The sequence below is a fragment of the Monodelphis domestica genome, chromosome 7 (genome assembly GCF_027887165.1).
Source record: "Monodelphis domestica isolate mMonDom1 chromosome 7, mMonDom1.pri, whole genome shotgun sequence".
Lineage (NCBI taxonomy): Eukaryota > Metazoa > Chordata > Mammalia > Didelphimorphia > Didelphidae > Monodelphis > Monodelphis domestica.
In genome coordinates, this window is record NC_077233.1 from 265,247,079 (window position 1) to 265,268,126 (window position 21,048).

Genomic DNA, 21,048 nt, shown 5'->3' on the forward strand with positions numbered 1-21,048 from the left:
ATTTCATTCACCCGACATATCCAGTCAATGGCCCAATCTTTGTGTTTATGTCACTACAAGATTTCATAAATATCCCATCCTCTCCATTCGCTAGCTTAATTCAGTTCATTATCTTTAATGATCTTAATTCAGTTCATATCTTTCCCTTGGATGATGGCAATAGCCCTCTAATAGTCTCCCTACTTCCTCATCTAATCCATCCTCCATATCATCAAAACCCTTTCCCAGAAGAGCACGTCTGCTTGTGTCATTCTTTCCCCTTGTCCTCCGACTTGATCCACTCTACAATCTCCAGGCACACTGGCTCAGCCATACTGGTCTACTGAATTTCTCACAGATGTTGCTCCATCTTTCTTCTCTAGCCTTTGAAATGATTAGCTCCTATTCCTGCTCTTCACTCCCTCCTCTCGTCTCCTCTCCTCTCCTCTCCTCTCCTCTCCTCTCCCTCTTGGAACCCCTGGGTTCTTTCAAGATTCCACTCGAGTGTTACCTTCCACATGAGACCATTTTAGTGCCTTTCTCTCCCAGATTATCTTAATCCATTCTACGTATTGCTTATAGACCTGTTTGTCTCCTCCATTAGAATTTAAACTTCTTGACGCCAGTCTTATTTTTGTTGTGTTTTTGTATCTCTAGCACTTAACACAGTGAGTGTTTAATAATTGCTTGCTGATTTATTGATTGGCTTTAGGCAAGACACTTTCCTTCTCTGGGCCTTCTCTGTAAAATGAAGATATTGGAGAACATGATTTTAAGGTCTCTTCCTAATTCTTTAAACTTCAGACTAAACAGTAGACTAAAAGTGCTTCTGAAGATTGTTTTATTAATTTGTCCTCTGGAATTAATGAACAGGGGTGACTGTTGGTACAAATATTATTGTCTAATAGTTTCCTTATATATAAAATTCTGAAATTGTAACCAGTCTGCTGTGTAGAGATAGCAGGCACGTAGTTGTCACTTAAGCTGGGGAGACCATCTAGATCAGTGTTGGGGAACATTTTTCTGAGTTCAAGTGTCCAGAGTGCAAATTCAAATTGTCTGTGAGCACCCCAGCTCCCCCCACCTCTGCCCCCACCCCCAGCATTATCTGAGAGAACAGAAGTGCTTGTTTTGGGTGACTGGACAGAGGGACAGGACATGTAAAAAATGTCCTCCAGCACTGGGAAGAAGGGGAATGGAGCGGCTCTCTGAGTGCCAGCTGGGAATGCATGCCAATACTTTGCCAATGCTGATCTAGAGGTCAGTGGCTAGGATGGCAAAGCTTCTGTCTACCAGCCTGAAGAAGTAAAGATTTAGGTGGGATGAAGGGAGAGGACATGATAGCAAGTTTCAAGTATTTGTTGGTTTTGATGTGAAAGATGGATTAGACTGATTTTGTTTAGTCTCAGATGTTAGAACTTGGAGAAATGGGTAGAAGTTACAAGGATGCAGATTTAAGCTGTAGATAAGGGCAAACTTCCTAGCAGTTAGAAACACATGTAGAAATAGTAGAGACTGACTTGGGAGTTAATGAATTCTCCATTACTAGAGGTCCTCAGATCAGGGCTGAAGAATGTAGAGGGCATTCTTTATTTTGAATTATTTTGAAATTTGAATAGGGATGCCTTAAAAAAATCCCTGATATTTTTAACCTTGGTTCATTACATTTTCTTTTATAAGTTTGCAGACTACTTTGAGACAATTTTGTGAGATTTATAATACTCCTTAAGTATTATAATATCTGTAAATATAATGAGTAGACCAGGTAAGCTTAAACATGATCAACATATAAAAGCACTTTGTCAGAGCACCTAGGTAATATAGTGTATAAAGCACCAGACCAGGAATCAGAAGGACCTGGGTTCAGATCTAGCCTCTGATATTTCCTAGCTGCGTAATCCTGGGGAACTCACCTAACTCCAATTGCCTAGCCCTTACCACGCTTCTGTCTTAGAATTGATACCAAGAGAGAAGGTAAGAATTTTTTTTTTACAATTTATAAGATTTATTAATAATCACTTGAAGTAGAGGAAATAAAATGACAAAATAAAGCCTGAGTAAAGAGTTTCCCTGACCACGATAGTGGGAGAAGAGCAAGAGAGGGCGAGGTTACAGAAACTTTTTCTCCAAAACGTAAGGTAATGTGAGGAAGAAAATAAGATTATGGGAAACAAAGTCCTGGGGTACAAAATTCTAATTACACAACAAGATTTCCTGGAGATGAGCTAAAAAGATGACAGCAATAGAGAATGTCTCCAGAAATTAAACACTACACCATAAGAGTCTGAGTGACCCTTTGGATATAATGAACTGAATCATACAGAAGGCTGGACCTACCATTCACTTCTGTTCTTCCCATGCACTATTATTTTATCTTGACTATAAAACCTTTATACCAAAAAAAAAAAAGGAATGCACCCTAATGGCTCCTTGTCAATGTAACTAGCAATCATTTTTTAATAGCAACACCTATATGTAGTTAAAGCCTCCATGAAATGTTTATCTTTGGGTCCTTATATGCCCAGGCAAGACAATCTTGAAATGTATAGATATATTTGGGACAATTCATTGGGGAGACTAGCATGTGAACAACCTCCCAAAAGAAGGTAAGAATTTTTAAAGAATACAATAAAAGCACTTTGCCAACTTTCAAGTGCTATATAAATGTCAGCTATTATCTCTATATTACATATGAGGAAATTGAAATTTAGAAGGGTTGAACGAGTAGTTCCTGGTTACATAATTAGCAATAGTAGTGTGTGCCCCCAAAATCTTAGTGTTCTTTTAAACGATTTTAAAAGCTAAGACTTTTGGAACACTGTATAAGAGGTAGGATTCAAGCCTATGCCTTTCTAACTCCAAGTCCAGAATGCTGTGGTATTTGTTTTTTGAAGCAAGTAGAAAAAAAAAAAGGTGAATATAAACCTTCTTACTGTTCAAAGGAGTTTATCTCTTTAAGAGCAGAGTTTCTAAGTAAGAGTTTCACAGCTGAGAACATCTCTGACAGACTTTTGTGAAGATTCTGTCACCTAGGAGACAAGGAAAGTATATAAAGAAGGGGTGAGGTGACAGTTGGGCCTTTTCTCCTCAGAACTTTGAGGGAGAAGGAGTTTGTATCTGTTTCTCTGTGACAGGCAGTTTCACTCTTTACAGTTGAGGAAGAACCACTTTAAGGAGGTTGTTGGTGATGAATGCTTATTGATTAGCTTAGGTAGTTGGATAGCAAATATAATCTTAGGTAGACAGAGTAGATAAGTTAGGCCTGCTTTGCCAGGCAAGAAAATCCTGCCCAAGAAGACAGTTAGATTTGGGGTTTCTTAGAAATTTTAGTATAGGATTTGGATTTTAGGTATAGTTATAAGATATTAGAGTGATAATCTCAGTCTCCTTCCTATTTCCTACCCTAACTACTCCTCAGAATAAACTGTGTTGGTGTTTTAGCAACCTGCTCTCCATACTTTTGTCAAACTCCTACCCAAAAATTTTAACCCATTACATTACTATTGAGAATTGTATTCTCATGGTTGCCGCATATTTTAACAAAAAGAACACAGAACTGGGGCATTGCAAACCTTGTTTCTAGTCCTTGCCCCACCCCCTTATCCCAGACTGAGGAGAGAGGTAGCACTCTCATTGGGCCAATGAGCACAACACACTGGGGCAGTTAATGAGAAGCATATGTGGAGAGGGGGAGGGGAGTGGCCTGAGCACTCTGCTCTCCCCCCCCCCCCAGCTCTGATGCCTGTGAACCACCCACCTTATGCCCTGTGTGCTCCCATTGGCTGCTAGGCAGAGGGGCGGGGGATGTGGAAAAAAATGTCTTCAGGCACAGTGGAGAGGGGGAGGGGAGCAGCTCCACCCAAGGCCCTCTGCCTTTCTAGTAATACACTCTGGGGAGTGGGGGTAGTTGGGGTGAGGGTGGCCCTCATGTGCACAGAGCGCTCTGAGGGCCATCTTTGGCACCCATGCCATAGGTTCACCATAACTGCATTATGTGTTTAACTTCCTGGGTAAGTTTCTTGTTGGGTAAAAACTTAATATCTCTGATCTGACTTTCTCATCCATAAAATGAGTTTGGACAGATGAACTTGAGAGTTTTTTCTAGCCTTAAAAATGTATACTTCAGCAAAATCTCAGGGTTGTATCTGAATACCTTCACTCACAAAGCTTATTTATAGCAAGATAATTAAAACTTCACTTTGCAGAGTACATTTACAGACTAGTTAAACTTGTTTTGCCTTTCATTATGCAATGATAATGACAGTTTGGCAATTTTTAATCATATTTAGCTGATATTATCATAAATATACTAAATACCATATTTAGATGATAGATAGTGTGCTATCATCAGGAAAAGAGTAACTGGAGGTAATGAGACTTTAAAAATATATAGTAAATGTGTTTTTTCATAGATCTTATATTTATATCTCTTAAACATCAACATAAAATTGTTACTGCTAAACAGTTTTGCTTTCCAGAAGTCAAGGACTTAAGGATTATCAAACTAATCTTGTCTATAATTTAGAGTGAAAAGGTATTCATCTAAATAATTTTCTGAAAGCCAAGCTTATGTGATTTTTTTTTTTTAGTAATTTTTGGAGCCAGTAATGATATAATTTCAGGTAAGTCTTTCAACTGAATATATTTTTGATAAGTATTTTTGTAGATACTAGATGAAAATATCACCTATACTTGGCAGGTTCCTAGCACTCTGCCATGATTCATTGTGTACTTTGTTCTGTCAGTTAATGTTTTTATGATTGACATGGATGGAGATAGAGTATTCTTGAGAATTTTCAAGTGGTACAAATCTAGAAGGGATGGCTAATATATATTGAAGATCAAATCAAGGGGAAGGAGGAATGAGGCAGTGACTGCTCTGGATCATAGGATTTAGAGCTGGGAGAATCTCCCTTGTTATATAGATGAGAAAATTGAGGCCCTGTGAAGTTCGGTGACTTGCTCAAAGTCATATAGAAACAAGTAGCAGAACTGGGATTCTAATCTCTGTGCTCTGGCTCTAAATTCATTGTTCTTTCCACTATACTACAGTCTTTAGGCAACTAGGTGGTACAGAGGATGGAGTGTTGTGTTTAGAGCCAGGAAGTCTCATCTTCATGAGTTCAGATCTGGTCTCCAACACTTACGGAGTGACCCTGGGCAACATTATATAACATTGATGACTTTATATTTGTTATATTAAAAGTGACCTTTAAAATAAACTTATGAAGAAAGATTAAAAATTTTTTAAAATAAACCTGTTTGCCTCACTTGCTTTTCTGTAAAATGAGCTGATTAAAGAAATAACAAACCACTTTAGTATCTTTGCCAAGAAAACCTTGATGGGGTCGTGAAAAGTCAGGCACGACTGAAAACAATTGAACGAACCATAGTTTGCAGGTATTTGAAGGACTATTATATGGAAGAGAGAAGAGGTAGTCCGTTACTGTAGACCCAGTTGTAGGGAAACATTTTCAATAATATGTGGAAGAATTTGATAAGAAGTGGAGCACAGATTTCCTCACAAAGAGATGAGCTGCCTGTTCCTAGTTGTGTTTAAGGACAGAGACGAGGTGAACATTTGTCAGAGATATTGGGGGGGGGGATTCCTTCTTTGTGCCCAGCCTAGATGATCTATGCAGTCCTTTACTAACACATATATCCTGAACCACTTAAAAGAAAACAACTGCAGTAAAAACCAAAACCCTCTTAAATACTATGAAGTTTTCAAAAGAGGAAAAAAAATGTTAAACTTCTTTGTGTAGAAATTAGAAATCGACTTCACTAGAATCTCTTTTTGTATCCGCTGTCAGGAATCATTATGAGGCGATTGTTATTACGCTATAGCAACAAGAAGAACAAGATGAGAGGCCACATGACATAGTAAATGAAAAGATCATTTAGAGTCAGAAGGATCTGGACTTGAAATCTTGTTTTACGTTTACTAGCTTTATGGGCCTGGATATGTCTTTTCACCCCTAAGTCGTCGTTTCCTTGCTTTCATAAAGAGTAGTAGTGAAGCAGGTGTTTTAGATACCTTAAGAGGTATTTTATGTGTGTCAGTATTATTAATAATAGAAACAGTTGGAAAATGAGTGAAGCCTTCTTAAGTAACAGTTTTACTTTTAATATAGGATTGTCTTTAGTTTCACAGTTCTGGTTTTCTCTCATTGAATACTAACATCCTTCAACTATACTAACCTAGCATATCCACTGAGTTTAATAGCATATGGAGTGTTCCACAGCTCTGGCTTTTGTCTCTTCAAAGAAGGGTTGACACACAATCACATTTAAACTCCTTGGAATGCAAGATTAAATAAAATCTTTATAGGCAGTGTCTACTATGCACCCCAAAAGTCTTAATGCATTTTTAAACTGCATCAAGATTTGGGGGATGCCCTGTGCAATGGATCCTTGTGGCCCAGGACTTTTAGAAAATAAAGGAATTGCCAAGCCTGGCTTCCTTATGTAAAAATGTGAAATAATTATAGACTTGTGAGATATACGCTTTTTCCTAAGTACTATTATCAAGGCAGAAATCTTTATTTAAACAATTAGTCTATAAAGTAAAAGAATGAAGAGACAGAAGTACGCTGTATTGAGATGAGGTTCAAGATCCTGTAGTACAGTACAAGAAAATGCCGAGCACAACAAGACAAAGTTAAAAAGTAAAGTAAGCCAGCTTCTTTGAGAGGGAAATATAGTCAGAAAGGGCCATTGGGAAACTTGGGAAGGATGGAAGCTCATCCACGGCAGGGCCTGGCTACACTCGCCCTAGTAAAATTTATATGGAGTTATCTGGATTAGTAGGTCAGGCATTGGGGGGAGGGAGAGAAAAGCCTGGGCCTGGGGATGGAGGGGACATCTGGGGAATTGGCAGCTGGTTGATGTTCAGATTCCCTGCCCATGGGAACAGGAAATTTCAACCATGACTAAGTCCTACTTTGACAGAATGATTCAAGATATTAGCTTCCTGCCAACTTCTTCTTTTATTGGGGTGGGAGGATTACTAAGTTCTTACACACAGTTAATAGTTCTCCTAATAAGAGTTTCTTAATAGTTGTTCTGCTTTATTTGGCCTCATGGCAAATACCTGCATTTGGGAATTTCTAGAAAAACTATAGTCAGGAAAATGATATCCATAAGCTTTGTTATTACATGGCACAGCAAACAGGCAGACACACTACATGGCAATATAAACAGGTTCAGTCTTACAGCAGGTGCAAGAAACTTACCTACATAAGAGATGGGTCAGAGAGAAAACACCCAACATTGGGGTCAGGTGACCAAGTGATATACCCTAAGGATGGGTTCAGTTGATGATAGGCAATCAGTGCCAGATGTGGGAGAGGGCATTCCCCATCCGACCCAGACAGGGTAGAAAAGTTCTTGGGGACCCTTATCAATAGTAGGCTTGAGTGAAGCTCAGGATGGGCTATTTCTTTTTTAGGAGCACAGACTGCTGGAAGGATCTAATTAACTAGGTACGGCAGCAGAAAGAGAAAGACTCGAGACTGCCTACAGCAGAACAAGAGTTCATCTACTCCAAAAGCTGCAGGCCTCATGAGGAGCAAATTAATGGTGGAAAAGTACAAACTCTATTTTGCCTGAATGTTTCTGTGGGCATAAAGACCACTTAGTCTAAGTGACTCATTGAAGTCCTATCATAATGAATATTACTTCAAGCTATAACATCAAACTATAGAAAGTTGACAATGATCATGGCTTTCCTACACTACACATATTACCGGTGTTTAGTCTTTATATATCCTCTTCTGAATTGAACACCAAAAAAAGATACAGATTTCCACATATAAAGTATAACAGAAAAGGATTATATGTGAAAGTGTGAATCTTCATCATATTCTTTTTTAAAGTATATAATAAATTCAATGTTAATTTTAGAGCTATCCCAATTATCCATGTTTCCTTTTAAATTTCTCTCAAATGCATTTTAAAAAATGCTTCAATGCCTGGTTTTTCTTACTTATGCTTTTTGGGGGGCAGTATTTTTGCTATTTGGTACTATATAAATTATTCTCTTGATTCTACTCGCTTCCCTCAGCATCAGTTTATACAGTTCTTCCTAGATTTCTATTTAATCATCCCTTTGATCATTTCTTATGATACAACAATATTCCATTACATTCATATTACCACAATTTCTTCATTCATTCCCCGATTGATGGATATCTCATTTGTTTCCACGTCTTTGCTTCAACAAAAATTGCTACTATACAGATTTTTGTGCATATATTTCCTTTTCCTCTTTCTTTGATTTCTTTGTAGTGTTATTACCAAGTCAAAGCATTGCAGAGTTTAGTGACTTTTTGGCAATAGTTTCAAATTGCTTTCTAGAATTGTTGCACTAATTTAAAACTCCATGAACAGTATGCTTCTCTTCCTGAAACCCCTCAACAATTGTCGTTTTCCTTTTAACCCATCTTTGGCAATCTGATAAAAGTGAAGTGGAATCTTAAAGTTGTTTTAATTTTCATTTCATTAATTATTGGTGTTTTGGAGCATTTTTATATGACTGATAATAGCTTTAATTTTTTTTGAGAGTTATTCATATTCTTTGATCATTTATCTATTGGGAAATGACTTTTTCTTATATATATTTAGTCAGTTCTTTCTGCATCTTGAAGCTTGTTGAAAAGATTTTGTTCCTGGTGTGCTGTTTCACTTCTAATTTTAACTGCTTTGATTTTGCTTGTGCAAAAACCTTTTCAATTTTATGAAATCAAAATTGTCCATTTTTTCCTCTGTGAACTTTTCTATACTTCTTGTATAGTCATGAACTTTTCTCCATCCATACTTTCAAAGAATATTTTCTTCCTTTACCCTCTAATTTGTTTAGACTAGCAGAGTCCGTGCCCTTTGACTCATATCACACTGGTTGAAGTAAAGGTATTAGAATACTCCTTGCTCCTCATTACTACTTTACGCTTCTCTATCACCATCACTCATTAGCCTCTCCTTTGAGGTTTGGTCAATCCATATTTACCACCCTATCAGGATTCTGAGAGTTGTTTCCTACTGACTTCCAGAGTATTCTCCTTTCCTCAAAGAATTCAGTACCTGGCTCACCGGCCTTTTCTCCTCCTCATCTCTATACACTTACCTCCCTGTCTTTCAGCTTACTAATTTTCCTATGACCTACCCCACCTCAGCTACACACAGAAATGGTCACACCCTTGCTTTTGCCATCTCCCACAAATGTACCACTTCCTTGTTCACGAATTCTGAAATTCCCTTATCTGGTCATAATCTGTTATCATTCCACTTCTGCCTTGCAACTCCCAATTCTGTTTTTGTCCTCACCATGACCTCCAGTCTCTCCACCCTTGTCCTGCACCAACTATATATACTATTCTCCCTTTCCCATCTTGACCCTTGGGGAACCAGTCCAACGCGACACCATCTTTTTCTCTCCTGTCCCTTGCCTTATCATGAATCTTTTGTTAAGGCTTACTTTTGGATTACCCCTACCATGTGCCACCAGTGCTCCTATTCATAGGGTTACTCCTATTCAGAGACAGAGAAAATAATGAAAGTATGTCAGCTGGGTCCACTTCCAATTTATGTTCCATACTCTCAACTGGGCCCTCACTGCAGTAAGGCGAGTCTTTCATACCTCCCTAATCAGTTCCTCATCCACTTTTCCAGACCTTTTCATTCCTCTTCCAACCTCCTCTGGCTTTCATCTCTTACCCCCCACCCCCACCCCCAACTAAGAATCTTGCCTCACATTTCACTGAAAAAATTGAGTTTGTCAGATAAGTTCTCACTCTTCTCTCTTCTTCCTCATCTTACATATTTCAGATGCCTTCTGCCACCATCTCCTCTACTTCAGTCTCACATGCAGAGGTGGCCCTTCTCATTGCCAAGCAAAAGCTCTCTACATGCACAAATGATCCCATTTCATCTCTTCTCCATCAGATTATCTCCTCTGTCAGCTCTACTGTTACTAATCTTTAATCACTGCCTACTAATTGCTTCCCTCCTCCCTACAAACATGCCAGTTTCTCTCCCATCTTCAAACAACCCTCATTTAATTTAATCTGCTGGCTATCATTCTCTCCTTCCTTTCATAGCAAAACTTTTTTTAAAAAAACACATACAATTGATGCCTCCATTTTTTCCCCCTCTCACTCTCTTCTTGAGGCTTAAACCTTATCATTCAGATGAACTGCTTTCTGCAAAGTTATAAAGGGTCTCTTCTTACGACCTCTTCTCAGTCTTCATCCTTCTTGATCCTCTGCAGCCCTTGACACTGGCCATTACCCTCTTAATTCTCTCTTGGTTTTTGTGACAGCACCCTCTCCTGGTTCTCCTTCCTTTCTGACCACTCCTCATCTCCTTTGTTTGATCTTCATCCAAGTCACCTCCTGCTGACTGTGGGTATCTTCCAGGTCTTTGTCCTGGGTCCTCTTCTCTCTGTTCTCTTTTGCCTGGTGATCTCATCAGCCCCCATGGATTTAATTATCATCTCAAAGCCAGTGATTCAGGTATTTGTCCAGCCCTGATGTTTCTCCCAACCCTATCTCTTTTCCAAATACCTCACTCACTACAAAGCCTGTTGGACAGCTCAAACTGGTTGTCCCACAGAAATCTTAAAACTCAGTATGTCTAAAACTGAACCAAACTCAAACTCTTCCCAACTTCCCTATTACTACTGAGTGGATAAGCACTCTCTCAGTCACCCAGGATCATAACTTTGGAATAATCCTTGACTCTTCACTATTTCTCACCCTCCACATCCAATCATTTGCCAAAGCCTGTTGACTTTACCTTTATAACATCTTTTGAATATGCCCCTATCTCTTCTCTGATACAGTCAGCACCCTAGTACAGGCCCTTTTCATGCCTGGTCTGTTTATTTTTTAAATCATATATATTTGTTCAATAGGTAATAATTTACCTTCTCTTCCTCTCAACTGATCCCCTCTCCACCAATTAAGAATGAAAATGAAACAAAACATTTACAAACATGTCATATAAAGCCAAAAAATAAAAATCCACTTTGGCCACATCCAAAAGAAAATTGTTGCTATTGTATAAACATTCCTGGTTGTATTCACTTCATTCTGCATTAGTTCATCAGCCATTCCGTAGTAACTGGGCATCCCTTCCAATTTCAATTCTTTGCCACTTCAAAAAGAGAGCAATAAATATTTTATACATCATAAAAAGTTTGTTTTACTTAGGACTAATCCTACATTCCCTCCCCTTCTCCTTTCTCCCCTTTCCTTCTTATTTACTCACTGAATAAAATGTATTTCTGTACTCAACTCTGTATGTGTTTGTTCATTCTTCCCTCCTTTGGTCAGTTCAGATGAAAGTGAAGTTCAAGTGTCAGCTAAAACTCCCCCACTCCTTGTGTGTAGACTTCTATTTACACAGTCCAATTACATGAGATTTTGCCTAACCTTCCTTTCCTTTCTCCTTCTTCCCCAATGTCTTTCTCATCCCCATTTTCCACCAGTCCTTTCTAATTAAACTTCTTCTAAGACCCCTGAAGAAGATAGACAACATTTATCATTTCCTTATCCTAGAACATAAGCAGTTCATCCTTATTTAGTCCCTTATGATTGTCTCTTCATGTTTAACCTTTTCATTTTCCTCTTAATTTCTGTATTTTAAACTTCAGAGTTTCTCCACAGCTCTGGGTTGTTTTTTTTTAACCAGGAATGTTTGAAAGTTTTCTATTTTAAGTAGTTGTTTTTTTCTCCCTGTATGACTATACACAATTTTTCTGGATAACTTATTCTTTGCAGGAAGCTCACATCTTCTGCCTTCTGGAATATTGTATTTCAAAGCTCTCTATTTCTATGTAGTGTTGGCTGTGTGACTACTAAAGTATCTCCAATCCTTGACTGTGGCTTCTTGGTATTTTAATTCTTTCTGGATCCTTGCTTGACCTGGAAGACAGGATTTTGTCTATAATGTTCCTACAATATTTCATTTTGAGGTTTCTTTCAGGAAGTAATTGTTTAGATACTTTTATTTCTTGTCATCTCAGAGTCATTGTTTTCTCTTTGATCCATTCACATTTTCAGGAGTTACTTGAGCAAGATTTCATACCTCTTGTTATCCAATTAATTCCTTTTATAGTTCTTTCTTCCATAGCTCTCATTTCTTTTACCACTTTCATCTAGCTCTCTCATTTCACTTTTAAAAATCTTTTTAAACTCCTGTTACACCCTTGCTTTACCTCTTCCGGGAATTATTTTTTAATTGTAATGTATTTATTTATTACCAATTACATGCAATAACAAATTTCTACATAAATTTCCCAGAGTTCTATGATACAAATTGTCACCCTTCCTTCCTTCCCTACCCCCTTGTGGAGCTGGTAGGCAATTCAGTCTGAGTTATACATGTGTCATCATGCAAAATACATTTTCATATTTTTCATCCCTGCAAGTGAATAATCATATAAACCAAACCCCCAAACAAAAACCTAAATAAACAAGTGAAAAATTTTATGCATCCATCTGCATTCCAACTCTAACAGTTCTCCTTCTGCAAGTGGACAGCATTCCTCATGATAAGTCCCTCAGAATTTACCTCTTCCAGGAATTCTTATTGAATTTTTGCCCAAACTGTATGTTTTATTTGAGGTTTTGCTTATAGACATTATGGAGTTGTTCTCTTTTTCCAGGTTTGTGTCTTGAGCCTGAACTATTGAAATAGCCTTCTGGTTGTCTCCCTGTCTCACCTTTCATCTCATTCCAGTCTATCTTCCATTCATCTGTCAAAATGAACTTCCTAAAGATCTAAAAGGCTATGTCTCCCTATTCTATAAATTCCAGGTCTCCCTTTTATAAACCTTCAGGACCAAATATAAAATTCTCTTTACTTAAAGCCCTTCCTAACCTGGCCTTTTTCTACCTTTTTAGTCTTATTCTTTATCTTACCTTCCCCATCCTCCACCCCAGTTAAAATAGTTAATGTTTTTCTTTAAAAACAAAAAAACATTATCCTCCCCCTTCTGCTTTCTCTCAGTTAAGGTTTGGCTAGAGCCACACAAATAGCTGACTTTTCAATACAGTGATATTGGCCTCCTTCCTGTTCCTTAAATAAGACCTATCATCTCCCAACTCTGTGCATTCTCCATGGCTGTCTCACATGCCTGAAATTCCTCTTCTCTACTTCCTGGCTTCCTTGGCTTCCAGAGTCCTTGCTAAAATGCTACTTTCTACAAGAAGCTTTTCCTAACCCCCATTAGTGATTGTGCAATCTTTCTGAAATTATTCCCAAGTTATCCGGTATATGTCCTGTTTATACATAGTTGTTTGCATGTTGTCCCCTCCCAGAAGACTGTGGGTTCCTTGAGATCGGTGGGGTGGGCGGATTGGGGTGAGCAATTCTGTAGTAAGTGGTAGTAAGTGCTAGGAATGAAAAGAGCTGACCTTCCCAAACTGAGTCCTTTTTCTTCTTCCCTACCACCTTCTTCAGCTCTGACTACCTAGAAAGCAAATATAGACTATTTTGTCCGCTTTGATCCAAACTTTGCAAAACAAACTCCCATTTGACTTAACATAAATTTTGTTCTAACCTAAGCATTCTTCACAAAAGAAAGCTTACATTTATGTATCATTTTGGTTTGCGAGGGCTTTTCTCATAAGAACCCTATGAGGTAAGTAGTACAAGTATTATCTCAGTTTTACAAAAATAGAAACTGAAGCTCTACAAGGTTGTGACTTGCCAGTGATCGATCATATAGCTAGTGTCAGAGGCAGAACCTGAATTCAGTTCCCCTAGTCCAACACTTTATCCACCCCATCCAAGTTATTTTGCATTTCAAGATAGCCTGTGATGCATATATAGCTTTTGTACTGCCAAAATAATTGGTTTCTTTGAACAAATAAATGATGGTGTTTCCTGAAAGGTTTATTAAAAACCTTTACTAAAATCTACAGTCCTATAGTCATTTAGTCTTCTATTATCTTTGAACTTATATTTCTGCTATAGAATAAAAAGGAATGTCTTGTGAATTATGAGTTATTCTTGAATTGACTAGACAATCTGTTAAGTTTTTATTGTTGCTTTGAAGAGTTTATAGCAAAAACTACTATACTGTAACATAATATATATATTCTATATATATAATAGTATATTATATTACTAATAACTCACAATAAGTTTTTTTTAATGTATTTTATTTTCCAAAGTACATATAGTAACAACTTTCAATATACATTTTTTTTTCCTTTTAAACATTATTTTATTTGGTCATTTTCAAACATTATTCATTAGAAACAAAGATCATTTTCTTTTTCTCCCCCCCTCCACCCTCACCCCTCCCAATGGCAATGCGTGATTCCTCTGGGTATCACATGTGTCCTCGGTCCAAACTCTTTTCCATGTTGTTGGTATTTTCATTAGGGTGTTCATTAGAGAGTCTCTCCTCAATCATATCCCCTCCACTCCTGTAGTCAAGCTGTTGCCTTTCCTCGGTGTTTTTACTCCCACTTTTTGTCCTCTGCTTGTGAGTAGCATTTTTTTCTCCTCAATCCCTGCAGATTGTTCAGGATCACTGCATTGCCACTAATGGAGAAGTCCAGTGTATCAGTCTCTGTGTACAATGTTCTCCTGTCTCTGCTCCTTTCGCTCTATATTACTTCCTGGAGGTTGTTCCAGTCTCCGTGGAATTCTTCCACTTTATTATTCCTTTTAGCACAATAGTATTCCATCACCAACATATACCACAATGTGTTCAGCCATTCCCCAATTGAAGGGCATCCCCTCATTTTCCAATTTTTTGCCACCACAAAGAGCGCAGCTATGAATATTTTTGTACAGGTCTTTTTCCTTATTATCTCTTTGGGGTACAAACCCAGCAGTGCTATGGCTGGACCAAAGGGCAGACAATCTTTTATCGTCCTTTGGGCATAGTTCCAAATTGCTCTCCAGAATGGTTGGATCCATTCACAGCTCCACCAGCAATGCATTAATGTCCCAACTTTGCCACATCCCCTCCAGCATTCACTACTTTCCTTTTCTGTCATGTTAGCCAATCTGCTAGGTGGGAGCTGATACCTCAGAGTTGTTTTGATTTGCATCTCTCTGATTATCAGAGATTTAGAGCACTTTTTCATGTGCTTATTAATAATTTTGATTTCTTTGGCTGAGAACTGCCTATTCATGTCCCTTGCCCATTTATCAATTGGAGAATGGCTTGATTTTTTTGTACAATTGATTTAGCGCTTTATAAATTTGAGTAATTAGACCTTTATTTTAAGTTTTTAAAACATTCTACATATAGTATTTTACTTAGTCCCCAAAATAACTCTGTAAGAAAGTTGCTGTTATTACTTTTAAAATATGATTTTATTGATATCTTTTGTTTTTATGTTACTTTTTTTTGGGTGTCACTTCCCCCCACCCCCATGTTCCCAGAAAGCCAACCCTTGTAATAATGAACAGAAAGGGTATGTGTGTGTGTAAAACTCAGTAAAACTAACCAAGGTATTGAAAACTTATATGCAGTGTTCCTCATCCATAATCTATCACTTCTCTAAAAAAGGGTATTTTCTTATAGTTCTTGTTTGGTTCCAAACTTGATCACTATAATTTTGTAGCATTCTATTTTCATTTTGTTGTTGTTCTGTGTAAAGGATAATTTTAGCTTTGTGACCTAAACTATATTAATTATTTGGTTGCCTTGGATATCCCAAATAAAAAAAATACCCAAGTTGGCTGGAAAATTATGGTGATTTAATAAATATAGTGGAAAGAAATTAAGAAGAAGGGAGAAGGAAAGGGTATAGGATTTCTCCCACCTGGCTTGTGCCAGGGGGAAGATTAGAGGCTCTAGGAAGGTAAGGTTTTGGAGAGTAAATGAGGAAGGAAGAGGGCTCAGCCAAGATGCCTGAACCTGAATTAATTCAAGGGCAAACTCACTGCCAAAACCCAGACAAATAGCTGCCACCATGCCAAGATGTTGGAACACTTAGCATGCTGCCAGCCAGAGCCACCTCCCTGGGGAAAGAGAGCAAAGAGAGGAAGTCATGTGCCCTATATAGATAGTTTTACGTCGATTTCCTGCATCTCATCTGTACCAATGTTAGCTTAGCTTGACTTAGGACAGCCCAGGGGTCTGTCTGCTGTTTCTGCACATGTCTGTTGAAGGTCATCTTCTTAGATACTTAATCCTTGAATATGGGTGCAGACATTCCTGACCTTGTTAAACTAAGTAGGGTGGAGAATGTAGAGTTTCCAAGACCTGATTCTGTTAGACCAAGTATCTCCATTGTTACAAATCAGGAAATAGCTAAATCAAATCTTCCAAAGTACCGTCTGAGTAGGGTGGAGTAGTTTTAAAATTCACGTCTGTTCATTTACATTGTTGTAGTTGTTATATCTATTTTTTTCATTCTACTCTCTTCACTTTGCATCAGTTCATGTAAGTCTTCCCATGCTTCTCCATATTCATCATATTTATTGTTTTCTTATTGCATAGTGATAGTCCATTGCATTTGTGTATCATAGCTTGTTTAGCCATTCTCCCTTTAATGGACATCTGCTTTATTTCTAGTAAATTGCTTCCACAAAAAAATGTTACTATAAATATTTTGATATATATGGAGCTATTCTTTTTGTCATTGACTTCCTTTGGTGTATATGCCTAGGAGCAGACTCTATATAAGACAAATAGTATGGACATTTTGGTCATTCTTTTGCATAATTCTAGATTGATTGCCATAATGGTTGGACCAATTCAAAACCTCACCAACACTGTTTTAAAAGAGCGCCTCTCTTTCCACAACCTCTCCAACATTGACTATTCCCATCTTTGTCATTTTATAGGTGCTGTTGTTATTCCAGTTTTACTGATGAGGGAGCTGAGGCTTAGAGAGATTAAGTGACTTACCCAAAGTCACACAGGTACTTCTCTGAGGCAGGATTTGGACCAAAGTCTTCCTGATTCCAAGTTCATTATTTTATTCATTTACATATATATATATATATATATATATATATATATATATATACACATATATACTAGACCACCTTTATTTAGGCAGTTCTACAGAAGGTAATCAGAATTAATTTAAACAAACCTCTGAGTTATCTTTGATTCTTTTTCTCTCTTTTCTCTCCCTCATACTGATTTAGTTACCAAGGCCTATTAGTTCCACCTCTGTAATTATTTCTTTCATCTCTCCCTTTTCATTTCTACTAACATCATTGTAATAGCTGCCAAACTTCCTCTTGTCTCTCTTAGATTCAACCCCTTCTCTGGATATTGCCCGTCATTTTCTTTCTGTCCACTTCTGATTAAATCATCTTTCCCCTCCCCCAAAGAAAACAACCTTTTTGTTCCCCATTGCCTTCCAAATAAGATATCAAATTTTCCTTTATCTAGCATTTTAAGTTCTCCATCTGGCCCCAACCAGCCTTTCCAGACTTGTTTACCACTTACTCCTCTCTATATACTCCCGATTCTAACTAAACTTTGCCCCTGAGCATTGTTTGCTGAGAATGCCTTTTCCTTTTGCCACCCCATACCTATTGAATTCCTATCTATTTTAAAGTGCAGTTCAGATGCCACAACCTCCATGAAGTCTCCTCTTTTCTCCATCTTCTTTATTTTTTTTCCAAGATATTCCTCTTCTTTTAAAAAAATATTATTTATTTATTTTACCAATTACGTGTAATAACAAATTTCTACACAAGTTTTCTTAAGTTATCTGATTAAATTTATCTCCCCTTCTTCCCAGTGCTAGCAGGTGATTCACTCTGGGTTATACATGTATCATCATGCAGAACATATTTCCATATTGTTAATAATTTATAAAACCAAATCCCCCAAACATATGCTCAAATAAACAAATGAAAAATCATATGCTTTTATCTGCATTCTGACTCCAACAATTCTTTCCCTAGAGGTGGATAGCAGTCTTTGTCATAAATCTCTAAGAATTGTTTTGGATCATTGTATTGCCAATAATAGCAAAGACTATCATATTCGACATTCCAGAGTATTGCTGTTACTGTGTCCTGTGTTCTCCTGGTTCTGCTTATTTTACTCTACATTAGTTCATGTAGGTCTTTCTATCTCTTTCTGAAATCATCCTGTTCGTCATCCCTTACAGCACAATAGAATTCCATCACATCATATACGACTCCATCAAGTTCCACCCACCCACCCCTTTTCTAGAACTCTTTACATTTCTCTTATGATATTTTTATTGAATTTTTCCATCTTGAATTAAAATTATTTTTGTATTTGCTTCTTTCTTTCATTGGATTTTAAGCCCTTTAAGGATAAATAAGGAGGATATCCTCTTCTTCTTTGTACCTTCCTTAACATGTAACATTCTGCTTTTCATATAACAGATGAATAGTTGTTCAGTGAATGTGAGTGATGCTTTCTATACTGCTACAGTGGATAATCTTAAAGAATTACTTTGAATTGGCAAAAAGTGCTTTTTTCCCCCCTCTAGATTTACCTCCTCCAAATAGTGCATTTTCTTTGTTATTGTAGGAATAGCAATGGCCTGTTTTGGTATTGAAAGTCCTTTGGAGTCACCCTTGATTATTCACACTAAATGGAATCAGATTCTTCACACTAAAGGGAATCTATCTTAATTGGCATATAATCAAAGTAATCATTTATATTTGGTCTTTGAAATGTGTATTTGAATTTAGATGTTCCTGATACTTTGAGAATTCACTCCAAACAAAATGCTGAAGTCATGGTTAATAATTCTTTCAGGAGGAACCAGGAAACTGGATGTTTCTTCAACCTGCCCCCTGCTTCATTGCTCTCTAGTTAAGCTAGATGGAGTCAGCCTGGGTTTCCAAGAGCCTTCCAGTGGGGCTAGAAGGTGCATGTAAATCAATTCAGAGAAGACTATCCACAAAGCACATAAAAGCTTGATTTAAATTTAAATCAGGATATACTCCACAGGAAGTCTCCCTTTTGGATAATCCAGAAAGTTTAATTCTTGTTAGACATTTCTCCTCCTAGCACATTGCAGTGTCTTGAGCTGGAATATAAGAAGAGAAGCCAGTGAAGAGAAACTCTTTTGTCTCGGAGGAGTTGTTATTAGAATTTGAAAATCCTTGGTGGAGCTCACTGTTAAAACCCTCTTCCTTTTTTCCTACTCTCAAAGAATTATTTTTTTTCTAGACAGAACACTGCTTTGCTTTCACACACACACACACACACACCCTGTCAAAATTGAATAGCAGCTTGTTTGTAAAGCATTTCTTTAGACTATTACAGAAGATTTATAAATGTAAATGTGTTATTCCAGAATAAGCTTTGAAGGTTTGAGAGTAAATTTATTTACTCATGTTTTGCATCTGCCTCAGGCCTAGAACCCTGGTATGATTTCCCTGGCCAAGGGAACTCCAAACCATTCCCTCTTCTTGGCCAGACTGATGCCCCCTCTGTGGTATAAGCCTCCAGGAGGGACCTGGAGCATGGAGGGCGTATGTGACTTGCACTGTGTCACAGAGCTAGGATGGCTCAGAGGCAGGACTTGAACTCGAGGTCTTCCTCACCCCAAGGCTTGCTCTGCCAGTCATAACATGCTGCTCCTTGATTCCCTTATACCAGTTTTAAGTTGCCTCTAGATACTTTTGAAGAAGACAGTTTCTTGTTTGTTTTAAATCGGGAAGTACAAGCCAAATTCATTATGACGACATTTCATAACTTGAGAATGTGTGTGTGTTTAATGAATCGTTTTGCCTCTTTTGTTCCTTTGTTTTCCTAGCTGGTTCATGGGACGGCGGCCGGAATACACAGACCCCAAGTTAGTAGCTCATGGAGAAGGAAGACAAGGTAAAAGCTAGCCTCCTTGACAAGCAAAATGAGCAAGTTTGCTTATACTAGCTTAAGCTTTCATTCTGTGTGTACACCGTAAGTGTTTGATGCGTGGATTTGAGAATATAACAACTGTATTAGCATTCTCAGATCCTAAAGGGCTGCTAAAGACGTTATAGAAATGTCATTAATTACGGGCATGGCCAGTGATTATTTGTTGTTCAGCTGCCCCTTGGCTAAGTACCCCGCGATTCACAGATCACAGAGGGATCGTGATCCACATTAGTGGATTCAATACTGTGTACCAGATGGAATCATGGGCCATCCACAATAAAGCATCAAAACGAGAAACTTGCCAGCTTACATACTCCCGAAGAGATTGCAATGCGAAAGCATCCAAGGGAATGAACATAGTTTGGATAGAAGGTGTTTTGGGCATCAGACTGTGAGCTTTGAGAAGACAGTGAATAAATAGGTCTAAAATCCTAGAGAGCAAGAACCCCCCCCCCCAGGCCTTCCGTGTCACAAGAGTCTGACAACAATGGTCATGTTTCATGAGATTTTCTCACATTTCTTGGCTTATAGCTTCTGACCAGGAAAGCAGGAGAAAGGCATGCAGGGTACTTCTTCTTTTTTTAAGCTCTACCTTCCGTCTTAGGATCAAAACTGTGTATTGGTTCCAAGGCAAAATAGTGATCAAGGCTAGGCATTGGGGGTTAAGAGACTTGCAAGGTACTTCTTAGTCTATGAAGACTCTTAAAAGAATGTAGTTTGTATCATTACAGAGAAGTTTGGGCTTTTTTTAAGAGAAGGAAAACAAAACCAATATCCTAAAATTCACCCTAGAAATGTATGTAGGGCAGATCATAGTCCTAAACGTGAGGGTGGATGTAGGGCTTAGAAGGAGCCTTAAAGATCATGTAGTCCAGCTCTATTTTATAGATTAGGAAACTGAGCTCAAGGATAAGGGAAGGGTAGTAAAAGTATCTAGTGAGGGAGGCAGCAAGGTGCCTCAGTGGATAGAACCAGGCTTGGAGATGGGAGCTTCTGTGTCCAAATCTGACCTCAGATACTTCTCATCTGTGTGACCCTAGACAAGTCACCTAACCCCCATTGCCTAGCCCTTCCTGCTCTTCTGCTTTGGAACCAAGACTTAGTATGGATTGTAAGATGGAAGGTAAGGGTTTTTGTTTTTGTTTTTTTTTTAAGTGTAGTAAGGACTGGAGTCAGAGTTTAAACCCAGGTCATCTGGTTAAAATTCTTATGGAGATTATGGTCTAGGG

At 38.0% G+C, this 21,048-nt stretch overlaps 1 protein-coding gene across 2 annotated transcripts in view; it reads left to right on the forward strand.

The window, feature by feature from the left end:
* B9D1 (B9 domain containing 1) overlaps positions 1–21,048 on the forward strand; it is a 47,962-nt gene that overhangs the window by 23,325 nt on the left and 3,589 nt on the right. For both annotated transcript variants that reach the window (XM_007497964.3, XM_001370094.4), the window contains one exon: positions 19,716–19,783. In XM_007497964.3, the coding sequence (XP_007498026.1) occupies positions 19,716–19,783 (68 nt within the window). The remainder of the gene's footprint in view (positions 1–19,715; positions 19,784–21,048) is intronic.